The sequence below is a fragment of the Thunnus maccoyii genome, chromosome 9, assembly GCF_910596095.1.
Source record: "Thunnus maccoyii chromosome 9, fThuMac1.1, whole genome shotgun sequence".
NCBI lineage: Eukaryota > Metazoa > Chordata > Actinopteri > Scombriformes > Scombridae > Thunnus > Thunnus maccoyii.
Genome location: NC_056541.1, coordinates 29,940,025 through 29,960,590, shown reverse-complemented (window position 1 = coordinate 29,960,590; position 20,566 = coordinate 29,940,025). Strand labels below are relative to the sequence as shown.

Here is a 20,566-nt window from a genome sequence, read left to right as displayed (position 1 = left end):
TTAAGCTCAATAATAAATAGTAATATTACTGTGGTCTAGCCTTAATACACAATATAAGCTACAGCTCATTCTAACTTATAGCCTATTAAATGCAAAACACACATTACTCCCTAACATAAGGAGTAAAACTATAACGTCTGAAGCAACATACTCCTTTGACATTTAGCTTAAAACAGCATGAACTATGTGAGTTTACATTCTGGACACAGAGGTAACTTGTACATATTCTTGCCAAAGTCCACCCAGCATGGTGGCTAATTAGCGATTAGTATAACTCACAATTAGGGATTATCATGCTAATAAACATTAATTTGGTCGTTAAGACTTTACCATAAGGCAGGCAACATATTGCCATAAGACAGGCAGATGTTACACATCTTAAATATGAATGCTCACCTTTGTCTATGACTATTTAAAAACGTCAATAGAAGTGACTAAAAAACAAATTTGACACCTGACTTACATTTAGGATAAATTAGCCTATTTCATTTATGTTCAATGATATTAGCGACACATCACATAACAAGACAAAGTTGCAAAAGAAAATTCTACACCACTAACTAGTTAAATATCTGTTTCATGCCTCTGATCTGTTATTCTCTAATCTGTTATCACAGCCAGCAGCGAGTAACAGCTATCTGTAACTGTTTACTCTTCCCTGGCCTGGTGGGTTCGTCAAATTGCTGTGATTGGCTGGATGGTTGTTCATTTAATCTAATTTATAGGTTTTTCATGTATGGGAAACTCAGTTCAATGACCACTTCAATACATCACAACACCCGCAACACCCACAGCTGCGACGCCCCTGATTTCAGGAACCATTAATGACCAGCCCCTGCAGACAGCTGCTGGACAGGCTCTTCTTGCCAAATATATGAATTACGTCATCGTAACGCGAAAACACGCAGGATTATATAACACGCTTGACAGGTAAACGTACACGCAGTCCGTCACCGGCAGAAAGTGAGTTTTTTGCTGCTGTGAAGCCGAAAACCTGAAGAAACCGCAGAAATGTCCGCATGTGAGTTTGAATCGCTGGAGAAAAGTCTGGAGACTCACTTGCCAGAAGGCGAGCTGGCAGAGGTCAAACGCATCTTATTCGGAAAGGAAACAAAGTGAGTTGATGCCAGAGTTTGTGTTCATATTATATATAATATTTAGGGACCGAGCCCAAAAGGCACAGGACTACCGTAAAACAGTAGTTCTTGCCTAATGGCGAGGACTCTATTGTTTTTCGTGTGTTTGCTTGTTTCTTTTTTTCTTTAATATTACGGGACATCACACCTAAATTTGACCCCATAAACATGCTCAAAAACTCCAAACAACCCAATTGGGCACGCACATCAGGTCTGGTGAAAAATTTGATAAAATGTGAAAATTGTGCCAAAATGTGCTCTCTAGCGCCACCTTTGTAACTAAAATGGCCACGGCCCGTAGGAATGTCGTAGAGAGATCAAACCAAAACCGACTTAATTTGTCTCATCAAGACCTACAAATCATACACTGATACCCCTGACCTAAATCCAACAGGAAGTCCACAATTTGCCCCAATTTTGGTCCCCGAACAAACGCTATCTACTCCGAGGGCGTTAATGGTATCGGCTTCAAACTTTAATAGATGACTTATGACACTATTCTGAAAAAAAGTTGTTAAAAACTTTGTAATAACTCGAACAGTTTGGATTTGATAAGCCCTGAAAGTTGTAGTGCCACATCACACCTTACAATGTAAAACAATGGGGAGGCAATCTATGGGCATGAACTTTGTGTCAAACAGAGGCTTTCAAACCTTTATCAATGGATTCGCAACGAAATTTCCTACTTAAAAATATGATTTTTAATTTTAGATTTGGCCAAAGTAATGGAATCTAGGAGGAGATTTCACAAGAAGTGTACTTGAAATACCTCCTCTCCAACTGCTCCTGTTGAGTCACTCTCTCAGTGCTGTGAAACATTCCGCAACAAAAGACTTTAAAACTCACACTCTAATATCTCAAAAACAATAAAAGATAGAAAAAACATGTAAATTCAAGATTTGTAGGTCAAAGTCTCGTGACTCATTTAAAGTTCAAATGAAGTTTGTATCTAACACTATGTGGAAGCAGTAAATGTTCAAAAAGGTGAGTATTTTTCTGTGTCCAGCTGCAGTTACTTATTGTCTCTACACACCTGACAGTACACATTTCAATCAAACTTTGACCAGGTCATGTGGGTTAAAAGTCTTTCCTTTTCTAAAAATAGACTTGATGAAACACACAAACTCATCAAGAGTTTTCAATTTACTAATTGAAATTCAAGTGAATGGGCCCAAAACTTGCATGATTTTGATGACACAAGTGTGAGAAAGACAGACATGTCTTACCCTGCAGAAAATTCTCATCCTGTCAAACAAACTTTCAAAATAAAAGCACACCACACTTGTAAGAAATATCCCTTATTTTTTAAAAGCAAAATGAACTGATCCCGACGGGCCAGAGTGCGAGGTCCCGACCAACACTGCTTGCAGCTTTAATTCTTTTTAAATCTGTCTTTTTTCCACTGCATTTGTCCTGGTAAATTATTATTCTGCAAAGTGGACTTTGTCCGAGCTGCAGAACACACACACAACCCTTCAAACTGTTTAACCACCAAAACATTACTCATAAAAATTAAGTTTTTAAAATGAAAACTTTACAATATGTGTCCAAGTTGATGTCAGAGTATTATACATAGTGTGCAATAATAGAATTACAGCTGATGATGTTATATGTGCAGGACATGGGATGAAATTTATAGAAGTACTGTGATTTCATTTGCACATTTCCAACTAGATACAAGTGAGAATTAAGAAGAAGGAAAAGCTCATTTATAATCTGGCCCACGTGGTTTATTCACACAAATCTCTGTCACTGACTGCATGAGGACCAGGATCTCTGCTCCATCACATTTGGACAGACATCGATTTGACTGAAAAAAAAAGCCAAAGAGGCCAAAGGTTTTGCTCAATTCTCAATATTGACTCAAAGACAAGGCCTCAACAGTACTGGACATTCGGTATGCACCACAGAAGCACAATATAATTACCTGCTCTATTACTTCATCTGATATACTGTAGAGGACCTAAAGTTAAAATCTAGTTTGATATTTTAGATACAGGTTGCATATTCTAAATAAATGTGTGCTTAAGGTACCACAAACTAATTATTTACTATTATTCAGTTATGAGCAGCAGAGTGAGATTAATTGTTCACATCAACCTCTGAGTTGTAATTCACGATCAGAGATATCTGGCATTTCTGACAGCGATGATATTTCTCACTTAGTGAAAAGAACTACAGAAGTGTCAACCAGCCTCCATTGTTGGCAGTTACATCAAAATAAAAACTAACACTACAGTCGATTCAGCTAATTTAAAAGGAGCTCTGCACAGTTTGTTTGTAGCTGGTTTCATATGTTATTGAACTGCTCCGAATGTTAACACAGCTAAAGAAGCTAATTTAGACTATTTCAGTGAACACTCCAAACTCAGAATAAAGGGAGGTTTTTCTGTTCTGCTGACACTGCATGAATGCAGCATAATACAGACATAATGTTCAGCAAGTCGGAGAAACGGGGGTCAATAGGTGCCACAACTTCTTTTTCTTGCCCTTCGGCCTCCTTGCAGGTTAATGCTCATGAGCTTCTTTTGCATTACAGGAAGTTGGACCTCCCAACATGTGCTGTGGAGGCTGCGTCTGAGCGTGACTTTGAGCTGAAGGGTTACAGGTTTGAAGCTACCCAGGAACAACTGAGGCCACCCAGAAGGATCCGGGTGGGACTTATCCAGCACCGCATTGTTCTACCCACTGATGCCCCCATCCTGGACCAGGTCAGGACTCCTATTACTTGCCAAAACAACACGTAAAAACCTGTGTGGTGAAAGCTAATGCCCTGCTTGTCCCTCACCCGCCCCCCACAGATCAATGCCATGCACAGCCGGATTGGTGAAATTGTGGAGGTGGCAGCCATGTGTGGTGTAAACATTGTCTGCTTTCAGGAGACCTGGAGTAAGTGATATCATGAGTTAGAGCTACAACTGTAAAACAATATGTGAGACTGACCTGCCTTTTGCTTTACACAGCCATGCCCTTTGCTTTCTGCACCCGCGAGAAAGAGCCATGGACAGAGTTTGCAGAGTCTGCTGAAGAAGGAAACACCACACGCTTCTGCCAAGAGGTGAGAAGTCTCACACATTGCAATGACACACATTACTGCAATACACAAGTCTAATGGTACTGTCATTTTGTCATTAGCTGGCCAAAAAGTACAACATGGTTGTTGTTTCCCCAATTCTGGAGCGGGAGGAGATGCACAGCACTCTGTGGAACACAGCAGTGGTGATATCCAACTCTGGAAATGTGCTGGGAAAGAGCAGGAAGAACCATATTCCCAGGATTGGAGACTTCAATGAGGTCAGTATGTGATCACCTGTATACTATATGATTCATTGCACCTGATTAGAATTAGACAAACTGCTACATTTTTCTTTGTACTCAGTCTACATATTATATGGAGGGCGACACTGGCCACACGGTGTTCCAGACGCAGTTTGGGAAGATAGCTGTGAATATCTGCTATGGGCGCCATCATCCTCTCAACTGGTTCATGTACAGTATGAATGGAGCTGAGATCATCTTCAACCCTTCAGCTACTGTTGGAGCTCTGAGGTAGGAGACAAAATGTAGCAATTATTATTTCTGGCATGGTCATATTCACCTGCTAGAGGCAAAAATTAGCTGTTGGGCTGCTATTAACCTCATGTTTCTCCCCCTCTCTGTGCACTGTGTACAGTATCACTGTGATGGAATATTACAGGAACACATGTTTTCTATGTATTAATTTGATTAAACACAAGTTAATTCAGGAATATGCACCATGTAAGCACAATATCAGGGGCCCTATTGAAGAGAGCATCAAGAACGGCTAACAAAGCAGGAACCACCTGAATACCCTTATCATGTTTGTCTGTATTTGTCTATATTTCCAAACAAAGTTCCACAAATTACCACAAACCAATTGCCACACAGTGATTCTGGGGCTTTTTGGGATCCTGGTGGTCTATGGCCCCCGAGGCAGTTGCCCACTTTGCTCCGTTGGAAAATCCAGCCTTGATTTACTGGAGGGTGAAAAATGTGATGCAATAATAGTAGCATTAGTTGTTATACATTGTATTTGTTATATATACATCAATAATAATGTTATGTCTTTTCCACAGTGAGCCCATGTGGCCTATAGAGGCCAGGAATGCAGCAATAGCTAACCACTGTTTCACTTGTGCAATCAACCGTGTTGGGACGGTAAGTCAGTGGATCTGTTTGAAGACATACACATACAGTATGTTTTGGATAAATGGCACTCAAATGCAGGGCAGCAGCTTGGACTTCGGGAATGCTGAGGTCCTGACTCCTACATGTGGCTTTTTTTTGGATAAGAGTTGTTTTTTGTCTGGCTTAGTTAGAAAAATAGCTAACCAGTAGTCTCATAGTTACACTATATGACAATTTCCATACATTTCATAAAAAGTGATGAGTGTTTTTTATGTAAATGCAACAGAAATTGAGAATAAAAAGTAAAGCAAAGAAAGTGGGTCCCTTAAAACAATGTTGATGGTGAAATTTATCATACACTTGTCACACAGATGTTTCAGTGACCATGTAACCATCACTGATCATTATCCTGAAGATCATTAACACCTAATCTTTCCTGACATGACCTCAGTGTGCTAAGTAGAGGCTACAGCCCTGCTCAGGTGTTGTCTCATTGTTGTGAGGTTATGTTGTTGTGCAGTTCTAACTTTATGTGCATCTTTGTCTTTCACACAGGAACATTTCAAAAGTGAATTCACATCTGGTGATGGAAAAAAAGGTAGATTTATTTCCTACAACTGAGAAAGTTACAACCATTTTCATGTAACATCTTTAACTTGTAAAGTTAAAAACATGAAAAAAACATGAAATGTTTTTGTGCCGTCTAACTGTGAAATGGAGCTGATTGATCCTTTAAGTCAGGAGCCATTTGTTAGTTTCATTGATTGGAGACAAGCACACAGGAAATGATGGAGGAAATGATAACCATTGAAAGCAAAATGCAGTTAACCAAGCACCAACGTGTTTATTATTGGGGAGCGAACCTGATTTAGAAAGAATTACATACAATATCCATAACTTGGACAGAAATAAATATATAATGTCTACATTTTTTAATGTTGCAATGTATTTTTTAATCTCCTGTTATCACAACAGGATTTATTTTTTTCAGTAGTAGAATCATCATTGAGATACCAGGAAAACTGTCTTTTATATTTTCATTTATATATATTTTCCTCAGGTTTGGTCTCACATACAGTGAGTAGCTGTTACTGGCAGGGTGAATTATTTGACAGCTCTCCTGGTTTTTGCAGCTCACCACGACTTCGGACACTTCTATGGATCCAGTTATGCTGCTGGTCCTGACGGCAGCCGCACCCCAGGGCTCTCAAGGACCTGTGACGGACTGCTAGTGGTAGAAATGGATCTCAACCTGAACCGACAAATCAGTGACAAATGGAGTTTTAAGGTAAATGAACTAGGCAGAGCGCAAGCAGCCTGTGTGTCACATTTTGACTTGCTTTTATAAGGAGATGGTTATGCTTGTCTGTTCCTGCAGTAATTGGATGCTTGTATATTGAAAGTAGCTAAAGAGGTTTTTGTAGTTTCAAAAGTCTGGTTCAAAAATACCATTTATTCTCTTCTCATATGTCCTTATTTTCTGTGCCTGCAGATGACTGGGCGGTACGCTGAGTATGCAGAGGAACTTACAAAAACTGTCAGACATGACTTTAAACCCAACATAGTGAAGGAGTAGATGATGTTCCACATACATCCTGCAGATTTGCTGTAGTCCCTTTCAGTATGAAACACACTAAGCTCAGTTATCATCTTTTCATTGACATTTTGTGTTTAGTATTCTGTCTTAAAGTATTTGTCTGTGATTGGTTCAGATTTGTCATCATACAGTCACATAAAGACAAGATCTGGTTTCATACTCTCTGGCAAAATGTGACCATTGTGTGTAAATGCCTCATTAAATAAACATGAACAAGAAAAATCAAAATAATGGGTCTCCTGTTGAAATCTTTTAATTACAACATATAATAAATGCAGCTCTATGTTTAATAAAAAATAAAGTTTAAAATGTGCTATTTGTTCACACAAAAAAGCACAGCCAGGAAGAAATCACTTCTCATGTATTCAGAAAAAAAACTATTTCATGGCAATTTAAAAAAAAAAAAAAATTAAATAACATAGAATTACGTCTGGTATGAAAAGCGTAGTGCAAAAACTTAACCATGATACCAAAATGGAGAAATAAAACTTGAGTGACGAGGAGGAAATGATCTATTCATCACACCTTTGTTCTGCCACATGATCAAAACAGCCGTACAATGCATCCATCTATCCAACACCATAACACAAGATGTTTTTTTCCTCGGTGAAGTGAATCAAAGTGGTGAATTCATGTTTCTCTGTGTCCATCAAGTCCATCCATGTTCTTCTGCAGGCAGATTCAGTTCCATAGACAGACTATGGAGTATTGCATTGAACTAGTTTTGTCATTTGATGCGCATGTCACACTTTAGGGCATTAATTACCTGAGACGTTCAAAACACAACTACTTCCTCTGTTCTTGTTGAAATAATCACGTGAATAAAAAGTGACAGGTGAGTTAGGAGGATTTCTTTAAAAAGGCAAGTAGAGGTGAGGCTGGTGGCTACACATGAGCACCTTCTGACGTCAACACCGAACACAACAAATACATTGGATATACTAAATGTTTTCATCATCAACCCTGAATTATGTGCACATTATTTCCTGGTAATTCTTAATTTAGGTCATAATTCCCATATTTCATCCATTTTAAATCTGAAATACTCTGTTCATAGTTAAAGATTCCAATCCATGAGCAACCGCTGTCATTAAAACTCAACAAAAACATGATGAAACTATCTGCTTATCTAAAAGAAAAGAAAATACAAAAATAAACAATTCAGCATAAATTTGTTGATATCTTCCAGCTGTTAATCCTTCACATGTCATGTCGGCTGTATGTCGGGAACATGGGTGAATGTGCAGCTAAGTGTTTGTCATGTGAGCATTAGCACCGGAGAGGACAGCGACAGCTGACGACAGCAGGAGCCACTAGTCCAGAACCTGCATTATGATGTCACTATTATAATGATGAGCTGGGAAGAGCCAAATCCATGTCCGCTTCCCATCAGCTTTCCTTAAAGATGAACAGGATATCCTCATCTGTCCCATAACTCCGCCGGGCCTCCTCGAAGTTACTGACGCTGGTGCAGCACACCCCTGAATCACACACACAAACACACACACACACACACACACACACACACACACACACACACACATATATGTATTAGTTCCCAAAAGAAGACACTCCTTGTTAACAAACAGTAGGGGGATTACAGTTGTTCAAGAATCAGCAAATAGTTTTTCCTACGTGTTTGTGATATAAAATTGATTTTGCACAATCAAACTTTTTAAAAAGATCCTAATTGTCTCAACGGTTCTTTATTTTACAATCAGTTTTTTGATTGGACCAATTAAGGAATGGCTTGAAAGTTTAAGAGTGGTTCAATATTTTCTTATTCACGTTCTTGCAGATAGTTGAGATGGGAAGATCAATATCACTCTCATGTCTGTCCAGTTTAAATATAAAGTTACCACCAGCAGCCCGTTAGCTTAGCTTAGCATATAGAAAAGAAACAGGGGGATACAGCTAGCCTGGCTCTGTCCAAAAGTAAGAAATGCCATGCTGTGGTTTTATGTGCCAGACTTTTTGTTAGCCAGTAACAAAGGTTGTTAGAGGTGCTAGTAGGTGGATTTTGTTACCTTTGGACAAAGCCAGGCTAGCTGTTAAATCAATAAGTCAAAATGTTTACACAGTAATTTGAAGTTATTTAACAAAATGGACTAAAATATACTCTACTCTAGTGCTGTAACTAATGAAAAATTGTGAAAAGGACCCATCACAAACTCCCAGAGCCAAAGGGTGCCGTCTCAACCAGAAATCCAAAACTCACCAATATTCTATTTTTACTTTACAAACATATAAACAAGAGAAAAGCAGCAAATCCTTACATTTCAGGAACTGTAAACATTTTTTCTTAAAATATGATTAATTAATTATTAATTTATTTTCTGCCAACAGATTACTTGAGTTATTAATTTATATGTTTAAAAGGGCAACAGCTATCAGGGCATTTAAGTCCTGATGTAAATTCTGACGGTGTCTATTAGTTTCATATTTTCTATTGTATTACCAAACCTATTTATTTTAGCTCTTTGATATTGTGACTGTTTTGTTGTTCAAATAAAAATAAGCCAATTTCTGCTTGTGCTTTAGATGTATGTGATTACTCACGGTCAGAATATGCAGGGTTGTTGTAGAAAATGCAGCCGGTGGTCCTGTTGAAGCCACACACAACCACAAAATGACCCTGGTACTCAGGTTTCCTGCAGAAACACTTCTGACCAACAGGCAAGAAGCAGCAGTATTTGACAGGCGAGGAGCAGAGTTCACATGTCAAGACAACAGCGTTGACCAACACTATGGCAACGTGGCCCTGCTCCAGGTGAGACTGAATTTCCTGAACCGTCACAGAGCTACGGATAGATAATCACAAACACATGTCAGAGTTCAGTTTGTATTGTACAGGATAAAAACTTGTCCAAAAGAAAAATAATGAACAAAAAAACTCACCATTTCTTCACCACCACACTTTTGGTCTCTGCTTTAAGAAAAAGCTCATTCACTCGGTCTTCTTCAGTATCAAAATGCTTCTTATAAAAGGACTGCAAACCATAGCAGAAACAATACAAACACAGATCAGAAACGATTCTAATCTTGTTCAGAATGATGAGGGTAAAAGTCTGAGGACGGGGCTGATAAACTATGTTTGGCTCAGCAAATTACCTGATTCCTAAAGCCCTTGTCAACACCCAGGGTCTGCGTGCAAAAGCAGTGTTTGATTCCTAGATGGCACATGAGGTAGGCCAGGTCAATAGTCCACACGCTCTCTGTCAGCTTCAGCTCCCAGCATGCTCTCTGAAACTCCTCATCACTCACAGGGTGGAGGTACCTGCAAAGTTGGACAGTTAGAGATTGTGAATCCTGACAGGTCAGTCCACACTACACTCAACACCAGTATTACACTTTAAAAATGTCTGTCACTACTTTTTGTCCTTAATTTTCAAACAGCAATTATTTACCCTTCAATATTGGTATTTTATTTATTAACATCCCAAGTTTATCGGACAATCTTAAAGGATAGATGCAAAATGAGGTCATGCAAAACCAGAATATAAACTGTACTGTATTTGATAACATATCTACAGGCATCAAGGGTTCATACCTTTTCAAGTATGTCTTAAAACAAAAGTCAGGTGTCCATGTGAACAGTGAAAGAGGTTTTCCTCACTGTAATCATTCCTCCTGTTCATACTGGCTATTAAAAATCCTCTTCAAATGTTTCAAAATTTCAATGTAAGTGATGGAGGCCAAAATCCATAGTGTGTCCACACAGTCATTTAGTGCAAAAATGCATTTAAAAGTTGATGTGAAGCTTATATGAGTCTTCAGCAGTCTGAGTTAGTCATATCAAGTGGATATCTACCACATTTACAGTCTTTTTAGCATCAAATTCCCTCTTTGTGTTTCCTCAGACAGTGTTTCCTTATTGAGCTTCGATGGAAGTATTGTAACAAAAAGAGGGACTTTTGCACTTAAAGACTGTAACGCTGAAAGATATAAACTTGATTTGACTCATTTGGATGCTGAAGCTTCATATTAGCTTCAGATAAACTTTTAAATACATTTTTGCACAGAGGGAGGACTATGGATTTTGTCCCCCATCACTTACATTGTAAATACTTATGAAGAGATCTTCTAATGATCAGTATGAACAGAAGGAAAGATTACAGCAAGAAAAACATGTGTCACTGTTCATTTGGCCTCCCGACTGTTGTTTTAAGACACACTTGAAAAGGTATGAACCCTTTAATGCCTGTAGATATGTTATCAAATACAGTACAGTTTATATTCTGGTTTTGCATGGCCTCATTTTGCATAGATATAACGATAATGTAAAAGGATGAACATTTATGGTGATGTGAAGTTGGGTGTGCACTTACTTCAGGACCATCCTGGAGCAGGCTAACCCACAGTCCCAGTGGTACAGCTGCCGAATGACAGGTACATTCAACAGGACGACATCCTCTGAGAAAAGCCACGCTGTTATTATTACATTTAAAAACACTCTTTAAACTGTACTAAAAAGTGCTAAATCTGGCGCTAAGTTACTACCAAGAGCAAAAGGCAAGTTAGCTGAGCTTTATGTGTGTGGTTGACATGAGTCTGAGTCACTCACCTGTCATTCTGTTGAATTCTTTCTCAGCAGACAAGCGGCCAACTAGCTCAGTAACTCAGTACGAGCTGTTCAGTCCTGTTTACAGCATTTAAACCGGAGTTTGGTTTCCCTCATCGATGCTAACTACAAGCAACGAGCTGCCCAGCTGCAAGTTTAGCTGCCAGGCTAACAGCATTAACAAGTCTGTCTGTTGGCAGGTTCACACATCGACGCACAACACGGCTGCTACACATACAGCGGTTAGTTAACTAAACAACTACAGAATAAAAGTTAGAAAAAAATCAGTTCTAGCAGGATTTCGTGTCTGTCTATACCGTTGTTCTGCTTCACTTCTCTGTTGTTAGTTAGCACACTGGTGTTTGGTGTATGTTGTCATTAAAGTTATGCTGCCCCCGTGCGGTGCGGGGGAGTCATCACTCATCTCACACTACTCAGAAAGTCATACATTTCACATCCTTTACATTTACAAGTTTAGGCTTTATTGAAGAATTTACATGACGTTGAAAATCTCTGTTTTCATGTCAGTTTTTTCCGAGCAGGGCCGGATCACCTGCTGGTCCAGATGTTGAGGTGACCATGCTACTGGGTTCCATAGGAGGTGCCCAATGATACCTGTATTGTAAAAATATGAAGAAACACATTGAAAAGATTGACACATTTTTGGGGAACATTTATTTCAATAATAATAACTGCCAGCAGCGATGAATGTAAAACTTAAAGAATTAAAGGGTCAGCCACTCACTGATTCACTGTCACCATCCTCATTCAGATATGTGACTTTATATTTACTGTAAAGATCTCTTTTCCTCATGCATGTCAACATGACCCAGTCAGAAACTACAGGCACCTGAAGGGGGAAAAATGGGTTAAATGCAATTTGGTGGGCCACAGCTTTTTCCAGGGAAATGTCATCATCTTTTACTCAGGAAACCTGTAATGAAATACAGAACTGAACAGGCTACTTACCAAACTAAGGAATGACAACGCTGCTCCCAAGTTTATTATGGTGGGTACAATTCCAAACTTTCCGGCCTATAAGACAAAAATAAAAACCCCATTTTGAGTCAATGCACCTTAAATTAATCACACACATTTTAATGAAGTCATTGCAATTGATTAAGGCCTCACAGTTCCAAAAACAATGACGTCGAACCGGATCCCGTATGCTTTGATCAAGGTCCTAGATTCCTCTCCATCTGGCGTCATGTAGTATTTGGCGAACCTACAAGCAATGTTTGTTTAACCAGTTTTGCCATCTCCATCAATTTATTAATAAGGCTGTGTCAAATATAGCTTCACCTGAAGTTAAATCCAGGAGCAACATTATTGACAGGACTTTTGCTGTCCAGCCTGCGGAAGCTGTACTTGGGGTAACACTTCCCTGCCCACCAGTCCAGGTCACAGCTCCAGTCAATAATAATACCAATGATGCCACCCTTTGGAAATATAAAAAAACCCTGAAAACTTAATTCTTTATTCACATTTGTATTGTTTAAGGGTAGATACACAACACTTTGATCACTTGTGTGAGACCTGACCACTGAAAGCATTAAATTCTGAGCGTACCTTCATAGCCATGTCTTGAAAGTCCTCTCCAGCCTCTGAAACGATGTGTTTGAGGCGGAATATGGGACAGTAAGGGTCTGTTGTACGATTGAACTCACACTTCCCCAGATATGAGGAATTAATATGTGGCAATATGTTTCTTCTGAAGAAGGAAGGAAGATTTACTTTGATATAATGGCACACAATAAAACAGCATGTTGCATATACTGCACTGATAAGAGTCTCTACACATCTTTCTTGTCTTTGTTTTATAATCTGAAACACTGACCTGTGAAAGTTGAAGTTCGGGTACGTCACACTGTTTTTGATCAACACTGTGAAGTTTTCTGCTGCAGCCAGCAGTGCACGTCTGTGGGAGAAACAGCATGTCAAAGCTATATCTACTGTAAATTTAAATATTAACACATATATAATATGGGCATTGCACATGTTCTTACTCAGGCATCTTGGTTTCTTTTTCAAGAGGACACCATGAAAGCACTTCGCAGGTCCGGACAGTTGTGGAGTAGTTCTCACACAGTCCTGTCTGTATACCTGGGTGGAAAACAGGTGTCAGCTGCTTTTTGCTGTATGGTATTAAATGATTTATAGCTGATGTATCAACACACATCAGTGGGATGCCAGCCTGTGAGGGAGGTCCCTACCGTTTCCTCGAGGATCAGCGTGTCCCACGATACAGTCACAGTCGTCCACGCAAGTAGTTGATGGAGTTGGAAGCTGGAGGAGGAATCACATTAACTGTGTTAATCTGTCACTATCTCAATCCAAATAATGTGCAGGGTTCCCATCATGACCTTTAGTTCTATGACTTTTCCTTATCTTTACGCAACTAAAGCATATCCATGGCCTAGCAATTTGATGATTTCATTAGTAATTTCATCATTCCCAACAATGAAAACAATTCAATTTCACAGCCGGTAGAAATCCTGAAGGACATTTTAGCAGTGATCTGAAGCTGGCTCATCTGGCTGCTACAACATTCTGCTGCATAAAGTGAATTTCTGTTTTAATTCTGAACAGTCCACATGATAACAAATGAAACAAAACCACAACAGCATGAGATATAACTCATCAGTTTGTTCTGTAATTGATTAGGCAGGTTGTAATATAACATAAAACAACTGATCCAATAGGGTGCAAAGTCACTAGTGCTGAAATTATTAGTCAATTAATCAAATTGTCAATCAACAAAATGAATGGGCCTTTTTCACAGCAGATATTTTGACTTGTCGTATGAAGAACAGCACAGGTTGTAATTAATACCATTAACAATGGCTCTGTTCCACTGGAGTCTACCGGTAGGCCATGAGCCAGCATGCAAGATAACGGTGCTGGAACAGATAAAGCTAAATGGATTGTAGCCCTTATTAGTACAATGCTAACATGCTGTTTTTATCAGGTAGCCTGTAATGTTTACCATGTTAATCATCTTAGTTTAGCATCATAGACTAATAATATTTTCTTATTGGCGCTTATTATTACAAACTGCAGCTGAAGCTGATGGGAATGACATTTGCTTTGCAAGTATTTGGGAATAAACCAAAGTACTGGATAATATCAGTTTCTGAGCTGATGATGGTACTAGATCAGTCAAGTCATTCATTGGTGATGACTAACAAAATTTCATGGCAATCCATCCAATAGTTGTTGAGATATTTCAGTCTGGACCCAAGTGGTGGACTGACCGACAGGCTAAGATCTGGTCCAAAAAGGTTACTGGTGCTGAAGTCATTAGTCAGTTCATTGCTGATTTGTTTTGTTCATTTGCAAATCAACAAAAAATTCATCAACAACAATTTTGATTAAAAAACTGGTTGTTTAAGTCAGGTTCAAGTACACTCGTCTCTGTTTTACATAATCTTAATTTTGAATATCTTTGGGTTTTGACGGTCGGTTGGACAGAAGAAACAATTTCAAGACTTCACCACTGGCTCTGGGAAATACTGGGGGACTTTTTTCTATGTTTTCTGACATTTTACAGATGATGAATCAGTTCCTTAGAATAATAATTGACAGATAACTGATAATAATTTAAAAAAAAATCATTGATTGCAGCCCTAAAAGTTATATAACAAATCAGTGCTAAACTCTGAAATAAATGACCAATACTCCAATTACATGTTTTCAAGTAACAAACAATGTTCATCATAAAGTCGTCTGTCCGGAGGATGGAAACCATATAATTTCATATCACATAGTATTAGTGACTCACCTGGGGACAGTGTGTCTGAGTTTGTTTGGGTGTAATAACCATATTCGTCAACACAAAGAAAGAATGATCACCCTGTTAGACAGAGGAGACGCACAAATGTCACAAGGCAAGTGTGTATAGATTAGTTGACTACAACTGCCAGTACAGATCACACGTTAAGTCAAGATAGAGGGGTTATTACATAGGAATGTATCTGTAATAGAGATGAACTGTATGTTTAAATACCTGAGGTGGCATAACATAATCAACCACGTCCCAAAAATGTGGTTCTGTGTCAGATGTGTTGGTGAAGGCGAAACCTTTCACTTTGGTGGTGACAGTACTGATGACAGAGTCTGTATCCTGGTACGCTTTCTGCACCACACACACATACCTGCAGGTTTACAGCGGTATGAATTAGTTAACAATGCAATTAAATCACAACAAGTGGCCATAAAGTCCATTACAAATGTTTATCATGACCAGTTTAGTTGTGGATTCACGTTTAACAAAATCACAACCCTTGCATACTGGTAACACAAAGTTCCCCCATCAAAGCTTTTCGTTACTTACCCCACCACATACAGCACCACCAGAAGCTGGACGAATCTGAAGACAAGTCCTACCCATATGTTTGGTATCACCAATGTTTTTGGAGTTTCATAATCAAACACATAGTGCAGAGACTTCTGGCAGCAGCCTGCAGCCCGGCTCATTGCTGCACCACATTCACCAGTGATGGATGAACTGTGCAGCAGTGAGGAGCACACATGCCTACCATTATTCAAATCATTGTATTCAAATCATTTTCACTGTACAGCCACTTCTTTGACCATCAGCCCGTTTAACTCAGGCCTGTGTGTGTGTGTGTAGGCACTAGTCCAGTCTTTTCCTTAGCCAGCAGCGTCATAGGAGCCCCTGCTGTAAATAAACCAGTTCTGAAGTAAACAGTGTGTAAAATATGGCTGTGATGTTACAGTTCTTGTGTCAGGAGATGTAACATCACCACCTCTAGGCTGGGAGGAGGAGATGGTTAGCAGCTGGTGACTGGATCAATGCCTCATACTTGAAAATCCCATAACAGCTTGTCACAAACCCACAACTTAAATATACAACACACAGAAGTTAATGATTTCAGTTTGTGAGAAGTACATGACTGGAGGGTAAAAAACTAACTTCTACATGCAGAAACTGCACTTCTATTCATCCTCTTTAGTAATCTACTCACCAATCTGGAGATACTCAGAATGTACTGGAGCAAACACAATGACACCTTTGTTTAAACAATTCACCACAAATCTACATGTCACATTCAGATACTTCAAGAGTTTAACTCCAATGCAAACTCTAACTGATAAGAAACTTGTAACACTGAGCCTGCACACTCTGAGGAAGACATTTGTGCTCCTCTCTCATCTGCATTGTACACGAATAAATACACAACAAATAAGAGCTGCGACAGATCTGACAACTCCTAACTCTTACAAAGAAATACATAACAGCAACACCATGAAAACCAAAATTGTTTAAGAGTCACTTTTTAATTTCATAACACGCAATGATTTCCATGAACACATGACAGAAAAAATGTCACTTTGGTCCAAAAGTACCTCCGCTATAGAGACAGTCTGTAAAAAAACCCCAAAAACGAACCATTCCAGTTCAAATAGACACTTTGGCATCCCATTCGTCACTAAGAGAAGGTGGTGTAGCTTGCCTTCAATAAAATATTCATCTACCCACCTGCTTTCAAGTTTCTTTTAGTGATAAAGTCCATGTAATATAATCACAGGAAAGAAAGAGGCTACACTGAACTGTATACACAATATACAAATGGATATTTTTTCATTGTTTTTTTCATTGGACAGAGTAGACACACAGACATGTTAATTCAATCAATAAAACTAATGATATACAGTCATTATGTTTTGAGTTTCAGTGCTGAATTTTCAAGTATGATATGAAGGCATCTACAATATACTGTAGAAAAAAAAAAGTCCACAGTAATGAAGCTACAGTGAAATGTCAACCAGGAAAACTTCTCCTTTTATGTTTGTGTTCTCCAGTTTAACCCCGAAACCAGCCATCATGTTCAAGAAATCTGAACTGATCACTGACTTCTCATACAAGGATAAACAAGCTCGACGCTTGAGTTTTGTATAAACTGTCAGTCTCTTGAACTGTAAAGTTTACACAGACTCATCTGGACAATGTCTCACTTGGATGGAAAGTCTGTGTCATGTCTAATTGAATGGCTGACAGTTTTAACCAATAAAAACAGGTCCATAAGTTTCATATTCGGCCAAAATCAAAGTCAAGCCCCCCGTCCTGCAGGTTGCCTTCGTTTGCGTTGTCAAAGCTGTTCTTCCCATGGATCTGTTTGAGGTGCTTGCGGAGAACTGGCTTGTGAGCGAACACCATGTCACAGTAGTTACAACGGTGGGGCTTGTCCCCGCTGTGCAGGTTTAGGTGATCCAGCAAAGAACACTTTTGGGTGAAGGTCTTCCCGCAGATTTTACACTGGAAGGGTTTGATTCCGGCATGGACGCGCATGTGTCGGTGCAAGTTGCCCTTCTGTGTGAAGGTCTTGCCGCACAGGAGGCACATGAACAGCTTGTGCATCTTGAGGTGGTTGGCGTAGTTCTCCAGCTGGCGGAAGACCCGGGAGCACTTAGGACACTGGTGGTACCACTGGAGAGGCTTGTCGTAGTTCCTCTGGAACCCCATGTGTTTCTCTGCAGGAGAGGACGGAGGAGGAGGGCTGAGCGGGTAGCCGGCCATGCCAGGTGGCACCGCCATGTCACTACTACGACTGTCCACAGTGGAGTTGATGAGCGAGTGTTGGGGTTCAGGGGAATGCAGGGCAGCAGGGGGGCTGGTCGGGAAGTGACCGGTGATGGAATTTTCTGCTACGTCAGACACAGACTCCACCTTGACTATGGTGATGTCACTCTCGACTACACCCTGCCTGGGATGTCTGTCCAAGATCTGGAGAGGGGACTTAGGCTGTATAATCACATCGTCATCGTCATCATCATCATCAGCATCACTACTTTTGTGGTCCTCAACCTGCTCCATCTCCTCCTCCTCCTGATGGACAGTCCTCACCTGAGAGTGCTCCTGTTCTCTCGAGGCCTGGGAGGATAAACCCTCCTCCCTATCCTCCCTTCTCATCTCCACATCCACCTCCAGCTGCTGTGAAGCCTGCGGTTTGATGAACTTGCTGAGGGCTTGAGTGCACTGCTCCACAATGTGACCCATTTGGAGGAAGCTGGCCACCGTCAGGTAATGGACCAGCTCCAGCTCAGGAAACTCCAGCTGGCCTGTGTAGCAGGACAGCAGCAGCTGCCGACCCACCTCCGCCTCCTGGATCATGGTGATCTGGACCTCCCTGGAGTCCTGCTGAAGGATGAACTGGTCCCTCAGGAAAGACGAACCAGCGGCAAACACCACCTTGTGACCTGGGACCTCCAGCTGGTTGATGCGCACAGTGACATCACAGAAGCGTTTTTGGTGACGCAGGAGGTTCATCTTCCGCAACATGGAGTCCCCAAATGTGGCAAAGCGGAACTGCAGGATCACCTGGTTCTGAGCCATAGTGAGCCGACCAGCAGCAGCAGTGCACCTGTAGGAGACACGCACAGACCATCATTTCTCCTCAACAGGCACACACTGTAAACTGTGTGATTTGGATATTTCATTCATATTTTACTACAGATTGCAGGAAGTCATTAACCAACTGTTAAACCAGCTTATAAAGATTGAAAATAATACATTGTTTCTCATTATATTAAAAGAGCTATGGTCTACAGAGACCAGCTCATATTTCAATCAGACACATGGAGCTCGTTTATATAACTACCACCACCTGTGTCGATTATAATCGTCATCAGCATGACCTAATCTTCAATATGAGTCCACAGACTCCGTCCAGAGTCTGCTTCAAAACATGCTGGTTAGCACTTGGCGCCTGCTGGTAACAATAGAGCACCGTGTAGGCTAACAACATACAATAGTACCGAATAATGGTCACTTTCCCATCAAATGAGACGGTTACGAAAACGTTTACAGGCTCTATTAGTTACACTGTTGCTAAGGTCGACAAACATGACAATTTAAACGTGACACTTTGAAGCGGAGATTTGTTTTTGTTGACTGGACTTTAGCGTCACCGTTAACGCACCAGTAACGTTACTGGCTTTCATCTGAGTGAAACAGCTCGTCCAGGTTTAATCTTTAGAAAACAACGCAACAGAATGAAAAGAGCGTGTCTTGTATAAACTCTCCGTACTTCACGTTAGCTGTAAGCTACATGGCAACAATCAATCACAAATCGCCTCCATATTTCTCTTTGGCCTACTCCCGCTGAGCTGCATCTGCCCCGGTCTCAGCCATACTGTAGATCACTAGCTGACTATGTTAGCATGTTTGTACTTGTAAGAAACGCTTTGTAGTTTTACCTGTAGTCCGCTCGCAAACAGTCGTGTGGGATGGCTTTTTGTCGGGTGGGACACTGGCCTGTGTCTGTCTGATGTGAGACTGCTGCTCCGGATGCGAAACCAATTTAAAGGAGCAGTAAGTGTACTGGGACCACCTCTCATCCCCTCAAATACTAATGGGCCCCTGAAGTCCTGAAAGCTGATACTTAATCTTGTGCGAACACAAGACAGTTTACTATAAGTTCATGTGTGAAACATGTTAACCTTTACTGATGATTCATAATCATTAACTGCAGGACTGATGACTTATCAGTGACTGTGACTATTCATTATTTACTATTTACAGCTCCTATAAGAACTTACTATTAAATCTTTTGGTTGAAGCTAGAAGACAAAAAGGTAAAATAGCACATTGAATGTGTTCAGTAGGTCAAACATCTGTAATAGTACCGGTCAGTATCACCACAACAATAATTATAATGTTTTATGAAAAGGCTACAAAATACAAAAAGACTGCATTCACACCGGATAGGCTGTGTGTCCCTGATCAAAAAACCAATTAGACCATCATAAATCATCATAAATGATTATGAATCATTAATGAACATGTTCTAAGACCATCCAGTCTGCAGTTATATATGATAAGTCATAATGAAAATAATGAAAGTCTGCAGTTATAATGTTAATAAATGGATTTTTGTCTGAATGCCCTGCAGGCCTTCTCTTTCTTGCTTTATGTACAAGAACAGAACTTCATTGGATGACAGTCTGAGGTGAAAATCAAACTTGATTAGCTGAGTTCTCTTCATTGTATGGCGGCTGTGAGCATCTGAAGTTGTCAGGCTTCATGTTAGAGACAAAAAAATGCTGCAAAAGTGCCCTCAAAGGTGCCCCCACAGTAGAGCAAAAATGATAAAATGCCCT

At 40.0% G+C, this 20,566-nt stretch overlaps 4 protein-coding genes across 6 annotated transcripts; 1 reads left to right on the top strand and 3 right to left on the bottom strand.

Moving 5' to 3' along the window:
• Positions 1-785: 785 nt before the first annotated feature.
• upb1 (ureidopropionase, beta) lies at positions 786-7,091 on the top strand. The gene is made up of 10 exons (XM_042422278.1): positions 786-1,115; positions 3,676-3,847; positions 3,938-4,025; positions 4,100-4,194; positions 4,272-4,430; positions 4,516-4,685; positions 5,234-5,315; positions 5,841-5,883; positions 6,419-6,573; positions 6,778-7,091. The coding sequence occupies exons 1-10, from the start codon at positions 1,012-1,014 to the stop codon at positions 6,859-6,861; spliced, it is 1,152 nt and encodes a 383-aa protein (XP_042278212.1). The 5' UTR covers positions 786-1,011; the 3' UTR covers positions 6,862-7,091.
• A 26-nt stretch (positions 7,092-7,117) lies between these two features.
• gucd1 (guanylyl cyclase domain containing 1) lies at positions 7,118-11,816 on the bottom strand. Its single transcript, XM_042422279.1, has 6 exons — positions 11,447-11,816; positions 11,211-11,295; positions 9,994-10,159; positions 9,781-9,872; positions 9,442-9,683; positions 7,118-8,363 (listed from the first exon to the last, which is right to left on the bottom strand). The coding sequence occupies exons 1-6, from the start codon at positions 11,451-11,453 to the stop codon at positions 8,272-8,274; spliced, it is 684 nt and encodes a 227-aa protein (XP_042278213.1). The 5' UTR covers positions 11,454-11,816; the 3' UTR covers positions 7,118-8,271.
• A 112-nt stretch (positions 11,817-11,928) lies between these two features.
• Positions 11,929-16,348, bottom strand: p2rx4b (purinergic receptor P2X, ligand-gated ion channel, 4b). Its single transcript, XM_042421851.1, has 12 exons — positions 15,777-16,348; positions 15,450-15,597; positions 15,225-15,296; positions 13,657-13,729; positions 13,450-13,546; positions 13,281-13,361; positions 13,013-13,154; positions 12,746-12,882; positions 12,575-12,668; positions 12,413-12,478; positions 12,189-12,293; positions 11,929-12,058 (listed from the first exon to the last, which is right to left on the bottom strand). Exons 1-12 carry the CDS (start codon positions 15,917-15,919, stop codon positions 12,026-12,028), a joined length of 1,191 nt encoding a protein of 396 aa, XP_042277785.1. The 5' UTR covers positions 15,920-16,348; the 3' UTR covers positions 11,929-12,025.
• Positions 16,349-16,725: 377 nt separating this feature from the next.
• zbtb26 (zinc finger and BTB domain containing 26) lies at positions 16,726-20,113 on the bottom strand. 3 transcript variants are annotated; one of them, XM_042422206.1, is made up of 2 exons: positions 19,664-20,113; positions 16,726-18,828 (listed from the first exon to the last, which is right to left on the bottom strand). In XM_042422206.1, the coding sequence occupies exon 2, from the start codon at positions 18,798-18,800 to the stop codon at positions 17,496-17,498; it is 1,305 nt and encodes a 434-aa protein (XP_042278140.1). In that variant the 5' UTR covers positions 18,801-18,828; positions 19,664-20,113; the 3' UTR covers positions 16,726-17,495. The 3 variants fall into 3 exon arrangements, with proteins under 3 accessions (XP_042278140.1, XP_042278142.1, XP_042278143.1); XM_042422208.1 differs by lacking the exon at positions 19,664-20,113 and adding an exon at positions 19,495-19,633; XM_042422209.1 differs by lacking the exon at positions 19,664-20,113 and adding an exon at positions 19,387-19,450.
• Positions 20,114-20,566: the final 453 nt, after the last annotated feature.

Excerpts from the sequence above, each read along its gene's own strand:
- upb1 (XM_042422278.1), top strand. The coding sequence starts at position 1,012 with ATGTCCGCATGTGAGTTTGAATCGCTGGAGAAAAGTCTGGAGACTCAC. Across the intron at positions 3,848-3,937 it reads ATGCCCCCATCCTGGACCAG|ATCAATGCCATGCACAGCCG; the intron begins GTCAGGACTCCT and ends CGCCCCCCACAG. Across the intron at positions 5,316-5,840 it reads CAATCAACCGTGTTGGGACG|GAACATTTCAAAAGTGAATT; the intron begins GTAAGTCAGTGG and ends TCTTTCACACAG.
- gucd1 (XM_042422279.1), bottom strand. Across the intron at positions 10,160-11,210 it reads TGCTCCAGGATGGTCCTGAA|GTACCTCCACCCTGTGAGTG; the intron begins GTAAGTGCACAC and ends CCAACTTTGCAG. Across the intron at positions 8,364-9,441 it reads CAACCCTGCATATTCTGACC|GGGTGTGCTGCACCAGCGTC; the intron begins GTGAGTAATCAC and ends TGTGTGATTCAG.
- p2rx4b (XM_042421851.1), bottom strand. The coding sequence starts at position 15,919 with ATGAGCCGGGCTGCAGGCTGCTGCCAGAAGTCTCTGCACTATGTGTTT. Across the intron at positions 12,669-12,745 it reads GCTCCTGGATTTAACTTCAG|GTTCGCCAAATACTACATGA; the intron begins GTGAAGCTATAT and ends CATTGCTTGTAG. Across the intron at positions 12,294-12,412 it reads CGTTGTCATTCCTTAGTTTG|GTGCCTGTAGTTTCTGACTG; the intron begins GTAAGTAGCCTG and ends TTCCCCCTTCAG.
- zbtb26 (XM_042422206.1), bottom strand. The coding sequence starts at position 18,800 with ATGGCTCAGAACCAGGTGATCCTGCAGTTCCGCTTTGCCACATTTGGG.